Source organism: Kluyveromyces lactis (genome assembly GCF_000002515.2).
Source record: "Kluyveromyces lactis strain NRRL Y-1140 chromosome D complete sequence".
Taxonomy (NCBI): Eukaryota; Fungi; Ascomycota; class Saccharomycetes; order Saccharomycetales; family Saccharomycetaceae; genus Kluyveromyces; species Kluyveromyces lactis.
Genome location: NC_006040.1, coordinates 602653 through 618292, shown reverse-complemented (window position 1 = coordinate 618292; position 15640 = coordinate 602653). Strand labels below are relative to the sequence as shown.

The following is a 15640-nucleotide window of genomic DNA, read 5'->3' as shown; positions in this document are numbered from 1 at the left end:
ATTTATTTATCCTCTGTTAGAACGAACACGACTCAAATTGTTCAACAACTTGTCATATGTCTCGTCAACGTTGAGTTGTTCGGTGGTGGTTTCATCTTCGACATAACTATCTTCACTTTCAGATGGGAATCCATTTTCCTGCGCGGAGTGTCTCTCATCATGACTCACGTTCCCGTCCGGTCTTCCTCCAGGTGATAAAACTAATGGCTTTGCATCAGCAGGTGGTTCAACTTGGATACCATAAATATTATCCAACTTGACTTGTTGACAATTAACATTATCAATCAAGTCTTCAATGGAATTGATACCTTTCGCTTTGATGATAGCCTCACGAAGTTCCGTACCAGATGGAATCTTCCCAATGAGCTTTGCAGATGCCGCGGATTTAGACAGAGCAGGAATGGAATTTGAAGAAGTTGGAGGGGTAGATGCAGTCGGTGTAGCTGCAGGCTGCCCGGTTTTCTGTGAAGTCTGCACTTGTTCTCGTGGTTTTTCAACGATTTGTGACAATTGTGGTTCCTTCCTTTGTGCATGCTTATGCTGTTGCTGTTGTTGATACTTAGACATAGGCGTGTTTTCTGGGTATATGGATCGCTGTTGTTGAACGAAGAACCCCCATTTGTGCAATTCACCTTCTTCCTCTTCTTGCTTTTTACCGAAAATAGAACGTTGAGAACTTGTCTTCGTTAAGATCGGCCTACCTGTAGTCACATCAATGGTCCTACCAGAATCAGTAGCCATCAGATGGGGTTTAGCACTGTTCGAATCTTGCTCGTGTTCTAGCTCTTGATCAATGTCCTGGTCAATAGGATCGACAAGTGGTTTCGCATACATTATTCTTTCGGAGTCAACATGCTTCAGTACTGGTCTCTCATCACTAGAAGAATAATTATCATCATCTTTATTCTTGGCATAATTTAATTCCTGGATATACGGATTAGTGGACAAGTATTCTAGGATATTTCCTAAGGTATTTTCCATGAAAATAAGTCTTAATAAATTTTCTTTGCTCTGTAATGACAATTCTTTTGAAATTCTTTGTTCGAACATGCTGTCTATGGTTTTTTGAACATTGGCATGAATCGTGTGGATTTTTTCCCAATAACGCTTGAGTAAATACCTTTTCGTCGAATCTTCTTGAAGCTTAGCAGAGTCATTGAGCTTATCTAAAATATTACCGGCTGTTTCACTGATTAGTTCACCATCGAAAAGTAAATCGTCCTGCGATGAAAGTTCGTCCAATTGCCAATTAGAGTCAATTGACTTCTGCGCGTTTCTAACTAATGCTATTGCTATTCTTGAATTGATTTCCTCTGGAATGTTCTCGTAGTTGAAGTCCAAGTTAATCAACTTATCGCTATTCTTGATACAATCATATAGAAATACAGCTGCACTCATTGCCCATGATTCTTGTGGTTGGTTCATCATTGAAACATGTAAAAGCTCTTTACACTTGGGTAAAATCTGTGTTACAAGAGAAATGTCCTTATAGGTCCATTCATTAGAATCAAAATGTAATCTTTTTAGAGAAGGGAAACGCGGTAGATATTTGTTCAAATAAGGAAAGATTGCAGGGAATAATGAAGGCAATCCCGATAGATCTAAGAAATAAAGTTTCGGTAATTTTGATAGTTCCCTTATAATCAATGCAGCCTCTTGCACCGATTGAATGTTTGTTGAATTCAATGTGAAGTATTGTAATGAGTCGAAGCTGCGTTGCGAAAGCTCTTTGATAATTGGTTTTGTCAAATTTTCGAAGTCATTAAATGCCAAATCAACACCGATGATATCATTTTCAGACATCCATCTAAATAGAATTTCTAACTGTTCTGAGGAAGCTATCTGAGATTGAGCGAGACCCAACTTACGTTTCCTTGAAAATTCGTTCTTAGTTGAGGAAAACGCGTTTATCATATTTTCGAAAGTGTGCAAGTTATTGGCAAAAGAAACACCATTGAGGAGTAGCTCTTCTAGTGGTTTACCTTGTCTCTTGTGCAAGACATCAATGAATAAAGACCAATCCATTTGAGACCTGTGTAATTTAAGATCTAGATCATGTCTGATTTTGGTCTGCGAGATGTCTAATTTCGTCAATGATTTATTTCTCATCAAGAATTTACACAATAGTTTCCATCCACGCTCATCGAAAACAACATTTCTCATCGATAGTCTTTCAAGGGTGATGCTTTTAACTAATGAAGATATGACTATCTTAAACATTTCAGGACTTAGGCCGACGTTATCAAAGACAACGTTGTGGATAGGGACAATAGCAATAAAATCAGAGAAGGACAATATATCAATAAGAGTGGGCCTTGGGTTCAAAAACTTTAATGTTTGCAAAGGTGCCTTTTTCTCCTTTAATTGTCTCAAGGTAGAAGGAATCGGAAGAATTTCACGCAAATGGCAGCATCTGGTGTAGACAACATCTAACATCAACTCATTGCCATTCTCATCCTGTGTACCGCTAGTCGAAGATGGATTGGCTCCATGCTCGGAGCCAGTTCCATTACTAGAACCCGAAGATTCTTTGAAATGATGTTCATGCATATGTATAGGTTTATCAATCTCCAAAGACTTAATCTTTTCATCTGCCACAACCCCCGCTTCAGCATTTGCTTCATCGTCGGTGGCTGCTCCAGATTTTGGCACAGTACCATTGGCAGAAGGCTTTAGGTCTGTCGAAGTAGAAGGTTTTAATTTGAAACCGGCAACTTCGGAGGCAATTCTTTGAGCCGCATAATGTGCTTCTTGCTGATGTTTCTCCGATTCCTTAAGACATTTTTTATGATTTTCCAAGGCAAGTTGGTATTCTTTAGAATCTTTTGTGTAAGCAGATGCTGGTAGAGCACCATGCTGATCATTCCCATGTGAGGAAGGTTGGGCTGTCGTTGTAATACCTTGAGATATAGAAGGGATATCACTGATCATGTCGTTTGGAACAAGAACGTTACCCAGTTTTGGCTTTCTCGAAGGAATTTGTTGAGGAGGGTCCATACCAAATTCATCGACTGCAAAAGTAACTCTTTTCAAATTAATCTCGGTCAATTCTTTGATAGGCAGTGGATGCTTCGATTTATTTGGATTTTTGTTCAACACGACACGATCGTGTTGAATTGGCGCCATATCCTTAACTTCCGGAGAGTTTGGTTCCTTAAGGAACTGGGATATTTGTTGTCTATGAGACGCAAATTGCGAGATGTTGATAGGAATAGGTATTCCTCTGGAGGAAGAAGAAGAAGAAGAAGAAGAAGCCGGAGCAGCTGTGGTCGAAGCCTGCGTTGGCGAGGACGATGACGATGCTGTCGACGCAGAATGGCCCGACGCAGAAGAGGAAGAAGTCACCGGAGCTGGAACCGAAGATGATGTGGATGAAACGTTTGTATGGGACTCCAGCGGTTGCAGCGGTTTCCTATTGAACAAAGAACCGAACAACGATTTCTTTGGTTTTTCGCCCAGCGAGCTGCTCCTCCGAAGGACAGCAGATGATGGTTTCAAAGAGCGACCAGACGTATTTGGAGAGTTAGCTGCAGTCTGGCTCAGACTCGCTTGCGAGTGTGAGCTTGACCGATTACGAGTCTTTGCCGCGGGAGTTGGAGTTTGAGCAGGTTCTGAACTTGCAGAGTTCTCTGGTCCAGCACCGTCAGTGCCAGCCCCTGGTGTTGCTTCTGCAACACCAGCAGACCCAGGAGCAGGAGTAGGAACAGAAGTGGAAGCAGGAGCAGGAGCAGAGGGAGTAGCCGGTGGAGCTGAAGAGGAGTCCAATCTCCTATTCGCTCTGACCTTCTTCTTCCCCTTATATAACCAATCCACTTCGACGTCAAGATCCAACGAATTCGGCATGTAGACTGACACTCCTGATATAGTCTGTTGAGAAACAAAAAATTGGGCAGTAACGGGATTAGTTCTGGTATTATATTGGGCTAGTTGACCGTTCCATTTCCAAGAAAAAAAAAGTGAGCTTTAATTCTAAGCTCTTAGAATAAATACAATATATACTTAACATTCAATATTACAATTATAATTATCACCAAATAGTAAAGATACAATATAAGATTCAGAAAAACTAAGTGGATTCTCAAAATAGTTACAAAGTGGGCAGGGCAGAACCGCCATAGAGAGAGAAATTATTATTAATGTAAGAAAAGTAACGCACCCGTACAATTGGCCGCAGCAGATCGAGATCCATGCATCAACTGACGTATTTTAGAAGAGTGAAACAAGGAAGATAGATGGAAGGCTCATCGTATTATGTCTGGAAAATGTATTAAAATTGAGCGAAATAAAGCATGGGAGGGAAATAGGATTACGAATAAAAACAGAAAAGACAAACATATAAGTAGTATATGTAAAAGAAACAATTGATGGCAGTTAGGATCGAATGAGGGTTCGAACTGGCGACGACTGCGAAAAAAATATGTCAATAATGAATCACCGAAGACCACTAGTAAACGGAAACAAGAGATCTTCGTCCGCAGCACTGCATTCGACGGTCTCCCATACAACACCCACACACCTCACCATATCAGCTTGCGGGGAGAGTCCCTCCCCCCACTATCCTTCTGTAATTATCCCCCGCTTGACCTCCGTCCGTTGCCGGTGTGGGCCGCCGGCCGCGCCGCCTTTTCCACAATTTTCAACTTTCAATATTTTTTTCCCTGGCACTGGTTTCGGGACGACCAAAGGGAAGAGAAGGCTCGTTCTTACCGTGGTAATTAATATCCACGGAATTTGTTCACACGACTCGGGAGACTAAACCAGGGTAACCATCAAAACTAAAAAAATTGTGAAAGGAGTCAGTCAAACTTTTGTAAACTGGGTGGCATGAAGAAAAGAGCGCACAGCATAATGTCAACATATGTCATACTGCCATCATCATCATTCAAATCCAATTAAAATCCGAATCCGATTTGGAATTGTATTTCGGTCACTTGTTTTGCACTGCTCTTTCTTCCCTTTCTTCCTATAGCAAATAGTTCATGATAATGATATCCTTGCAACACGCCGGCTCCTTATCAAGACTTACACCACCCTGTAGCATTGGATAAAGATTCTTACATAAGACAATACGAAACCGCTGTTAACGCTTGTATCCTCTGCTGCTTTGTCTTTTCTCCCCGTATCTTCTTTGTTCCTTCTCATTGTTTTTTTCTTTTTACACTTTTTCCCAGTTTACCACGCTTATGGAATATTTTGTATTAGAAATTTAAACTTCGACGCCTGGAATTTTGGATTTTTAAGAGTTTTATTATATATATATAAGAGTCATTTATTGTGTATATAATATGCATCACTGTAATTTTATAGCAAGAGCGAAGATCTTCAATAATCCAGATATTGAATCAAGGTTTAGTAGTTCAGGATAACAGATCAACATTCAAAACACATACACATAATTAAAAATGTTTAGAGGACAAATGTTTGCAGTACAGAGGATGGGAAGTGCACTAATGCACGGCGGTGGAGGCGGAACTAGAATAATCGGTGTAGCAGCTGCTAGAGCAACTGCTCCTACCGTCGGCTCTAGTCCTTCCATGGCCTCTGCTAGATTTTACCATCCAAAGGTCATTGATCATTATACAAACCCAAGAAATGTTGGGTCTCTAGACAAGAATTTGCCAAATGTTGGAACGGGTCTTGTCGGTGCCCCAGCTTGTGGTGATGTGATGAAATTGCAAATCCAAGTTAACGACGAAACAGGAGTGATAGAAAACGTTAAGTTCAAGACGTTCGGGTGCGGGTCTGCCATCGCTTCTTCTTCATACATGACCGAATTGGTCCGTGGGAAAACCTTGGAAGATGCAGCAAAGATTAAAAATACAGAAATCGCCAGAGAATTGAGTTTACCTCCGGTTAAATTGCATTGTTCTATGTTGGCTGAAGATGCCATCAAGGCTGCCATCAAGGATTACCAGGCTAAGAGACCTACAACACAGTTGAAATAGAGTGTTAGAGTTAAGAGTTAAATTAATTAGTTAATCTCTAATTTTCTTATTGCTTCTCCGGCTCAAACTTTCATTTGTCCATTGAATGGACTTTAGCATACTCGTCTTTCCCTTAATTCTTTTGGTTTGACTTACGATTTTCCCTCGCATTTTAACTCCACTACAAAGTTAAATCGAACACTATATTTTTCCGAATATATCATACAGTTTCTGAAAGCTATCTAGGAGAGCTAAATTCCAAGATTAGGTACTTCCATTTATCGTGCCTTATCAACTGCCCATGATTCGTAATTTTTTTTTTTTTTTGGCTACCCTTTTTTTTACAACAGTTGTTATCTAGTGTATAACTAACATGTAGGTTCATTCATCATTTGTATTATAATCATCCAGACTGTTCCGACAAGCGTTTCAACTAGTTGCAGAGTTGAGCGGACCGTCTCTCTGTATCCTGGATTCTTCGGACTTCTAAGGGATGGCAAATTGATTAGCGTTACCCGAAGTTGTTTCTTTTACCCGGACACATATTTTTTTCATGGGCAAGAAAAATCTTGAAAAATTTCGTTGTAACTCATCGCCTGAAGGAACAACTGAGAGACAGACAATCATATACATGTGATGCGCTTTCGATTCGGCTCACTGTAGATAGTCTCATATCAGCAGTGAAATTATTAGTTTGAAACCTTTCATACCCACTACAGACTCTCCGATAAGTTCCCTTCTTTTTCGTCTCTCATTTGTGTTCCTACTGGCCCACCGACTTTAATAACTAGAACCAACACAACAGTACTCTCATTTACCAACACACGTCATGTCATCGGCACTATTTGATGACGTTTTCACCGTTCAAGAAGTGGACACAGGAAGATACAACAAGGTCTCTCGTATTGAAGCTCAATCGACTTCACAAGAATCCTGTAAGTTAACATTGGATATCAACAGTGAATTGTTCCCAATAAAGACTCAAGATCAACTTGCAGTCATGATCACAACTTCTCTCCAACTTGACGGATCGGAGGAACCTCAGGGTACCTCTTGGAGAGCACCACCTGCTGGAACCAGATCTCTTGCAGATGATTATGACTATGTCATGTACGGAACTGCCTACAAATTCGAAGAAGTTAAGGGTAACAAGGATTTGCTTGCAGTATACTATTCATTTGGTGGCTTGTTGATGAGACTTGAGGGAAATTATAGACTTTTGAACAACTTGAAACAAGAAAACGCTTACTTATTGTGTCGTAAGTAAGAAATCTTGTGGGTACTATATATCATAGTCAAAATAGAAAACCGACAACTGTATAATAGACTTTCAGGTCAAAGCTCTGGTTCTTCACTCCTCCGGAAGCTACGGCCTTTACTTACACCTCTCCTCATATATTAATGCATTTTTAACTTTCCATCTTAGCTTCCTATCTTCAAACTGTTCTTACTTCCAGTCACCACAGCATAACGAAGTTGCTCTTTCTTTTGCTCGAGGATTCTTCAATTCTGTGCTTCTTTGTATAAGAGGAGATACCATAGAAACTGTTAAAGCCGTCTTTTTTCTCGAAAATAGAAAAGTTAGGATCCAATGACCTCAATAAATAGGGTTCGGCCATTGCCAGTTGATGGCAAAATATTCGAGACGGGCGTTGAAGGAGCATATTAGCAGTAGATATATAAATATAGAAGAAGGTCTATTTTGTTAGGTTACCCATATACAGGGGTTATTAGTGTTCAATCCATATTTTTTTTGATTCTTTGGCGATAGGCAAGGGTGCATTATTCAGTCAAGTTGAATGTCAGAGATAATAGACATGGTAGAAACTGATACGGATATACCGGTTCAGAAGTCTGATCCAATTAATGACGAAGAGTTCCCGGACTCTACAGATTCCAATATCCGTTATGCAGCCTATGCGAGCAGATTGAGAACTATCGCTTTAACAGCACATAGATATGTCGCGTACACTTCCGATATTGGTGAATCATTTAGACCGGTTTTTCCACAAGCTGTCGTTAAACTAGGATACGGTATTTCGTGGCTGTATATCCTTGGTGATGTGTCGTACATAACATACCGTGCGAAGTTGAAGCAAGAAGGTTACCAGCTACCTTCAGGCTGGAAACCATGGGACGAGTTGTCCGAGAACAATAAGGTATTGAAAAGTAACGTCTCCCCAGATTGGAAAATGGTAGGATTGGAACGTTTAATCTTCCAAAGTGTAGCTTCTATGGGGCTTCCAGCATTTACCATCCATTCTCTGGTGAAATACAGTGGTAACTGGTTTAACAAACAGTATCCTAAAAATGCCATGCTGAGAACTTGGGGTCCAATCAGTATTGGTTTGGCCGTTGTTCCTATGCTACCTTACGCTTTTGATAAGCCAATCGAGCATTTCCTAAGTAAATATGTGTTCCCAGGCAATCATCGGCACTCACAAAAGCATGAATGAACCAATTCCTTGTTTTTGATACCAGAGGACATGTCCCACTGATCTGAAGAGGAATTATTATAGTATATTTCGCTTTACGAAAACACGAAAGTAATATCATTCAAGCCTTATATAATATAACGTATGTACATGCTCGATGCTGAGATATTCAATTTTTTTCTAAACACATCTGATGTAAAAAGGCCAGATGCTGAATTCTAAAAGGAACGTATCCACCAAGCAATGTTGAATATTAGACCTGCTACTATCGACATCTTTTGGCGCTGCGAGAATAAACCCTGCTGTTTTAATAGTAATAGACTGAAAACGCCCAACAAGGACCCTATACTTAATCCAATCAAGAGGTCCATGTTGCTTTTCCAATTAGCTATTCCAATGGAGTTAAATTGCTGTCCCTGTGGATCGTTGACTCCGGTCTCCATCCATTGTTCTTCTAGCTGTCTAATATCTCGCTGCTGCTGGTTAGGCATTGTTTCTAAATCTCCATAAGTGGCTAGAAACTGCTGACGTAGCAAATCAATCTCCTGTTCGGAAAAACCCACGCTGCGTAACCTATCGAAGCCAATGGCCTGTGTTGTACCGTTTTCATTCGTATTAGAAAAATCATCATCAAGATTATCTTCGTTTATCAGCTCTTCCGCAGTCAAACCTGCTCCTATTATACCATGAATGTACATCTCTGTGATATTTGGGTTATCCTTGAAGCTTTCGATGCCAAGATCAGAATGAGAATTTAACGGTCTACCATTTTTAATGAATCGTAACCGCTTACCACGAGTCTCTGTCGGTTTCAATTGACGACACATCCTCCTTAACCATGATGTAGTAACTAATGTAGGATCTATATTAGTGATATCCAATTGTAAGTCTGCTATGGTATCATTGGCAAACCTAATCACCACTGCTTTCCTTCCATGCCCGGTTTCACTTAAAGACATCTTCTTAGCTCGCACTAGTTCTGACCGGTGAAAGGCTCAATCGCTTAGAGATAAATTCTCAATGATGTTTATCTGTTTACGATCTGCAACAAATAGAGCTAAGGTTTTGCGTATTCGCTTATGGCCTTTGTCTGTTTGTTAGCCTTGGTTAGAGTTAAATGAATGATTCCCTAATATTGTAGTCTCAATGGTATTTGGATTTAACCAGCTTCGCATAATCCGGGTAATACCACCGATACTTTTTCTATATAAAAAAAATTTTCCGGTACATCGAAAGAATTGAACATTTAATAACACTTTTATCCATAATCATTTACATTTTCCTTCTTTTTGAAAGTTTTCTTATAACATCATCCTGATATTTATAATATCGTGCGGAAATCCAGGACTATAAAACCGTGTTGCTTCGTTGCGATTTTTTATTTGCATGCAAGCGTCAAGTCCATCGGAGAGATCAATATCGTTCATCTTAGCGCCCTTTCTGTTGAATAAATTGGGAAAAGCCTAGCTTCTTCTCACCACATACAATGGAGGGCTGGTAGATCGGATATCCTATTCAATTCATTTTAAATCACTTATGCTCATCACTGTAGACTTTTGATAAATGTTCTAATTTGTTTCCAACATTTTAAAATATATAAATGATGTTACTTATTTACTTGTATGGTAAGGTTACTTGAGGTCTAACCCAATCAACTGAGCTGTTATGAATTTCATTCATATGCTAATATGTTATTGGATAAAGGAAGCCTTTCAAATCAGAATTGAAAGATGTCATTCATTCAGCATTTCAGTGACGAGGTAGTTTCGCTCCAGTATTCTTTTCGCTTTGAATAATAACTAGGTGAACAAAATTGGCCAATGCAACTTCAGTTGAAGTGTGCAAAGCATGGATGATATAGTATCATGTGAATAAATCAAGCTTAAATTGTAAAAAGTCTATCGTTTTTCCCAGCATATGAAGTTTCGGTTGTTAAGTTTTCAAAAATTAAATAAATGACAGTGAGCCATGTTTTATAATAGTGCGTAAGATATTCTGATGAAATATCGATGATCAACTCTGATTGGATGGATAAAAATAATGTAAAGGCAAAGTAAAAGAGACTGATACCAGGGAAATATGAGAGGATCGGGAGTCCTTCGTGAATACTTTCATATTGGCGGTATAAACTCGGAAAAAAGTAACTTGGAATAACGTGCATCAATCTATGTTAATTGACCCTTTCATTTCTTTTCATGGACAGTTCTGAAGAAGTCCATGACACCGGTGAAAACCACCAATAGGATACCACCACCTGGACCCAATCTCAAGACCTTTGGAACGAAACCCTTATATAGAGCCTTGAAACCTTCTTCCTTGTAGATGGTAGCCAAAGCTGGCCAACTCCAATTGTACTTTCTTGGGACACCAGGGATGACGGCAGTGTTTTGAACTCTTGATTTAACAACGTCGAATGGAGTAGACAATAGAGAACTTAAAGTACCACCTACGGTACCAGCTAACAAATCGTTTCTGGTTTGTTCAGATTTGGTAGAAGCCTTTGGCAAAAGAGCTCTGACTTGGAAAATGATACCGAAATAACCTGCATTCCAGATACCATGTCTCCACATAGTAGATTCTAACCCATTGTACATCGCCAATATACCTTCCTTTTCGACGATATTCTTAACGACAGCGATTGGACTGGTGAACTTGGAAGAGACATCCTGTAATCTAATCTTGACCAATTCGAATGGCACAACGACGAACGATTCACAAATACCAGCAGAAGCACCGGACAAAATAGATAATGGTTGGGTCAACTTCTCGGCACCGAACAAGTCTTTGTAAATTTTTTGGAATTCATCGTTACAAGCAAACTTGGTAGCTCTCTTTGGGGCTTCCATTAGAATTGGAGATGAGATACCCTTGTAAAGACGGGATGGTCCTTCCTTAGCAGCGATTTGCTTCAAACAGTCGAAAACACCTTTGTATTGGGGACCGGAACCGCCAGAAACCTGCAATTGCATAACGGTCTTGACCATATCCAAAGGATACATCACCAAAATTTCGGAAACACCAGCAACGGCACCAGCCATGAACTGGTAGACGAATGGCAAAGGCTTTTGATCAGACATAGTTATTACTATCTAGCTTATTGTTCTAATCTTTTGATGGATAGATTTCCCTTTGTTAGATTAATAACGGAGAAACAAACAATTAAATGTGCAATAGGATATTGAATATCAGAATAGGCAGTGCTGTTCTCCCAATTATTTTAGTTCACTAGTCTTCCTGTTTAAATACTATCCAATGCAAATTGAATGAAGATATAAGCAGAAGCGATGAGTCTTAGTGGAAATAAGAAGTGACGATAATTTTTTTTTTTTTTCTTAACTAGAAAATCAAATTTTTCTTTGATAACTGACTTGCTCTATCGAACACAAGTTCAAGAGTAAAATCAAGTAAGATTAGAAGATGAAAAAAAAAAGCAGCGCAAGTTGATATTAATGAGCTTTTATTTTTCGAAAGGTGTGATAGGAACAGTAACAAACTACAGTGAACGATATGTTATTATCAGTTCCAATCGCAGTTTGTGGGTAATGTTCAGATTCTGAAACGATGTAATCCAAAGTTTCTTGTAAAGTGTAGATCAAACAGTCACTCAGTCACACAAATGCCAAAGTCAGTGGAAAATAAATAAAAAGTGTCACTCAGAAAGGCCAGTACAGGGATGCCAAAGATGCGCAGGAAATTGAAAAACGCTTGTGATATAGTCAGCGATAAAACGATTGTTTTGGAAATTTACGAAGAATGGAATATGTCAGTATCGGCATCTCCCTCGAAAGTGATCAACTACTAGTGGTAGTTCATCGTTTATATACTCTTTTAAGATTGTTGCAAGTGAACAGAACTACCTTGAGTAAGGACAAACAATATCAAGTCTGGCCTATACATGTTGTCAGAGAGGGGTTATTCCTCGTTACCTCTCATTACTTGTAAGAAACTGTTAGCTGGGTAGACGGCTCCAAGCGGGTTAGTGTGTTTGTAGAGATTATGCTTTATATAAGCCTTCCGATTTCAGCCGAAAGTTTCATGAGGGGAATTGGTACTTTTCGACGGACTACAACCTCTCTCTTCGAGCTGCATTCCCCTGGCAAAAGTACGGGTAGTTCGAAATGAGGAGATTGGAGTCACTTTGAGCATGGGCTTGTTCCGTTATGTTCGAACATTGCCATAGAACGCATCAAGTGGAAAGTTTTCCTGCGGGTGTTTATCGCGGTTCCTTTCTGAAAGCCGCACAGGGACGAAGACATCCATGCAGTTTTTTCTTCTCATTTTTTAACGGACACCGCCGTTCGAATCTCACGGGAATACTTTCAATTTTGTTCTTTTGTTATGAAAGAAAAATATCACATCAAAGAGCCTGGGTTGCGTAAAGTTATGAGTGTAGCTCTTCGACGAACCTATGAGCATCTCTAATTAAACAAAGAAGATATAGTTACAAGTTTGAAGTTATGTCCGGACGGTTATTAAGTTTTCCGGGTCAGGGCAGCAAAGTACTTCTAGACAGGTTACAGCGTTGGGCTGCTAATGTCTCGGGATTTAAAGACGTAAGCTTGATCGACAGATTCACTGGTACATTGGAACAACCGGAAACTATCGCTGCATGTTCGAACCTTTTATATAGCAATTGGTTAACGGATAATGCGAATCAGAATTCAAACGGTAAAACTTATGTTATTGGACATTCGCTTGGAGAATTGAATGCTCTGAATGCAAGTGTCAATGGATTGGCCTTCGGATGTAAAGATATCATAGAAATTGCATCGTTTCGGAACCAACTAATGGTAGAAGCCACCCAACGCTATTTAGAAAAGTGTAGAATAACCGATGATTCCTTTGAGTTGTGGGCCGTTACAAATGTCCGAAGTAAAAATTTAAGGAAGGACCTATCGGCTGTTTTAGATTCCAATATAACAAACTCTTCGGTTGACAAACCGTGTAGCATCAAACTGGCTAATGACAATGCAGTCAACCAATGCGTTATTACAGGGTTATCCAATGATATCCAGAAACTTGTGGAAACATGCAAGATGGAAAATCTAAGACACAAATTTACTAAATTGGATAGTCCGTTTTCCATTCCTTTCCACAATATAAATGTTCTACGATCCATTCAGGAACCATTATACGATTTCATTTGGGATACACTAAAGGAAAATGGGAAACACCATTTTATCAATGAGAAGGTGGAAAATGGCATTTTTTCTAATATAGACGGTAAGTTGACGTACCAATTCGATACTGCGTTAGAAAATTTTGTCGCAGGTAGTTGCAACATTGTCAACTTCGTCGATTCCTGTAAAAACATATCTTCACTATCAAGCGTAGAAAAGGCATACCATTTTGGTCCTGGTACATCTATTGGGAAACTTATTGAACGCAACCTCAAGACATGCGATATCTCTCATAATTTTATCGATTGAAATCGAACGTTAGAAATATGAAGGGTTCTTCCTCAACTATGATGGACTAATACGTTTTACGTTTCGGTCTATATACTAGATGACTAAATGTATTATTTACACATGAAACTGATGACATTATAATGAATTCCGAGTATTCATGATATAGGTATGAAGTTACCTACTATGCAGATAGGAATATTGTATCTGTCTCTCCTTATCGTAAAACTAAAACAGCACGGCCTTCTTTGTCTGCCATCTCTTGTTCTTAAATTACAGCTGGTCAAAACTGCTTTTTGTCCCTTATCAAAGGCAATTGACCCGTATTTCTCCCAAAAGTTGACAGCACTCTCTTCGCTCATCAACTCATAAATAGCAAGCTTACCATCACGAAGCTCGTCGACTTTACAATCCACTAACGATGCAAATTCCTTATTACCACGGTATATTTCACCAGTACGTCTCCATAAACATGCTGGCATGGACATGGATGTGAAAACACGGTCATATGAAAGTAGCATTCTTTCAAAACTTTCTTCTACCAACACAAGATCCACATCCTTCAATGATCTAGCGATAGCACGGAAAGCTGGACGAATTATAGATAGAGGCTTTAAGATTCTTTGCTTAGATGATTGATTCATATATTTGTCCATAAATTTTTGTAACCGCGAATATCCCTTGGCGTAGTTATACGGCTGTAGTAGACCAGCCTCTAACTTAGCATTGATGACTAGTTTAAGTCTGTCTTCTGGATTAATTTCTGTGGACGGATCTGCAGCAGTAAGGAAGAAATTTTCCTTTGGGGTCGGTTGTTGATCATCGGGCAGAAGAGGCGGTGACATTCCTCCTGCATTTTGCACGTTGCTGTGCACTGGTGATTGCATTTGTGTGTGCATTGGATGTTGCGAATTGTTCATATTGTTGGGCTGCGTGGTAACTTCATGTGCTACAAGTGGCTGCTGAGAGTGATATTCGGGTTGGTCGGTTGCTTGCGCCGGGTGGTCAGCAGCTGTTATCTGAGCATTCATATGATGCTGTATGGGGGTTCCAGGCTCTATTAGCATAGGGTCCTCAAGCATTGTCAAGAACTCATTCAATGAACTGAACTCCGAACCGATGTGCTCAGAAAGGAAAAGTGGCTGATTTAATGATGAGATCCGACCTAACGAAGTACCAGACAGTGCGTGATGCATATTCGATCCATGTACAGAGTTTAGATTATTACCAGTAGTATTATTGATAGAAGGTACTCCCTCATGCGCAGGGTGTACTACAGCTGCTGGGCCCGCAGTAGTAGTATTGCCATGGGCTGTATGACTCGGATTATGAGAACCCTGGTGCTCAGGCATGACCTGGGCTAAATGTGCAGGAATCGGTTGGATATCCAAATGATGTTGGTGCTGCTGCTGTTGTGCTTGTTGCACCTCACGTTGGTGATCGAGACTTCGGTCATGGTTATGATCATGTGCTGTCGGTAATTGATGCGGGGCAGAAAGACTCACCCTTGATGAATCAACTAGACCTGCAGTATTATCAACATCAACCTTGGGTACCCTCAACTCCAATCCACTGCTACTGGAGTGCTCTACAGTACCAGGGAGAGCTCCTTCAGGATCTTCATCCCGGCACAAATGGCCTATCGAACGTTTAACACATCTACTACACGGCCTTTGTTCATCACAAACCATATGCGATCTTCTGCAGAATACACAGGCTTTGTTCACTTTCTTTCTCTTCTTCACGACCTTTGTTTCTACCATATTTCCCCTAGTTTTTTGCAGATATTACTGAACTTCTCTCCGTCCCTACCCTATCCGTTATTCGAGCTCTCATTACTTCAACAAACTCCACTTATCCTGCTTAATCCCAA

At 39.9% G+C, this 15640-nt stretch overlaps 8 protein-coding genes across 8 annotated transcripts; 4 read left to right on the top strand and 4 right to left on the bottom strand.

Moving 5' to 3' along the window:
* Positions 1–6: 6 nt before the first annotated feature.
* On the bottom strand, positions 7–3843 carry HER1 (Her1p; the record flags this gene model as incomplete). Its single annotated transcript, XM_453383.1, has 1 exon — positions 7–3843. One exon carries the CDS (start codon positions 3841–3843, stop codon positions 7–9), a length of 3837 nt encoding a protein of 1278 aa, XP_453383.1.
* Positions 3844–5402: 1559 nt separating this feature from the next.
* ISU2 (putative iron-binding protein ISU2) lies at positions 5403–5945 on the top strand (the record flags this gene model as incomplete). Its single annotated transcript, XM_453380.1, has 1 exon — positions 5403–5945. The coding sequence occupies one exon, from the start codon at positions 5403–5405 to the stop codon at positions 5943–5945; it is 543 nt and encodes a 180-aa protein (XP_453380.1).
* Positions 5946–6753: 808 nt separating this feature from the next.
* On the top strand, positions 6754–7191 carry RPB8 (DNA-directed RNA polymerase core subunit RPB8; the record flags this gene model as incomplete). The annotated part of the gene is made up of 1 exon (XM_453379.1): positions 6754–7191. One exon carries the CDS (start codon positions 6754–6756, stop codon positions 7189–7191), a length of 438 nt encoding a protein of 145 aa, XP_453379.1.
* Positions 7192–7723: 532 nt separating this feature from the next.
* KLLA0_D07117g (mitochondrial fission process 1 family protein) lies at positions 7724–8380 on the top strand (the record flags this gene model as incomplete). Its single annotated transcript, XM_453378.1, has 1 exon — positions 7724–8380. One exon carries the CDS (start codon positions 7724–7726, stop codon positions 8378–8380), a length of 657 nt encoding a protein of 218 aa, XP_453378.1.
* A 197-nt stretch (positions 8381–8577) lies between these two features.
* On the bottom strand, positions 8578–9318 carry DSC3 (Dsc3p; the record flags this gene model as incomplete). The annotated part of the gene is made up of 1 exon (XM_453377.1): positions 8578–9318. The coding sequence occupies one exon, from the start codon at positions 9316–9318 to the stop codon at positions 8578–8580; it is 741 nt and encodes a 246-aa protein (XP_453377.1).
* Positions 9319–10542: 1224 nt separating this feature from the next.
* On the bottom strand, positions 10543–11436 carry KLLA0_D07073g (uncharacterized protein; the record flags this gene model as incomplete). The annotated part of the gene is made up of 1 exon (XM_453376.1): positions 10543–11436. The coding sequence occupies one exon, from the start codon at positions 11434–11436 to the stop codon at positions 10543–10545; it is 894 nt and encodes a 297-aa protein (XP_453376.1).
* Positions 11437–12816: 1380 nt separating this feature from the next.
* MCT1 ([acyl-carrier-protein] S-malonyltransferase) lies at positions 12817–13788 on the top strand (the record flags this gene model as incomplete). The annotated part of the gene is made up of 1 exon (XM_453375.1): positions 12817–13788. One exon carries the CDS (start codon positions 12817–12819, stop codon positions 13786–13788), a length of 972 nt encoding a protein of 323 aa, XP_453375.1.
* Positions 13789–13925: 137 nt separating this feature from the next.
* On the bottom strand, positions 13926–15530 carry RDS2 (gluconeogenesis transcription factor RDS2; the record flags this gene model as incomplete). The annotated part of the gene is made up of 1 exon (XM_453374.1): positions 13926–15530. One exon carries the CDS (start codon positions 15528–15530, stop codon positions 13926–13928), a length of 1605 nt encoding a protein of 534 aa, XP_453374.1.
* Between the last annotated feature and the right edge of the window lie 110 nt (positions 15531–15640).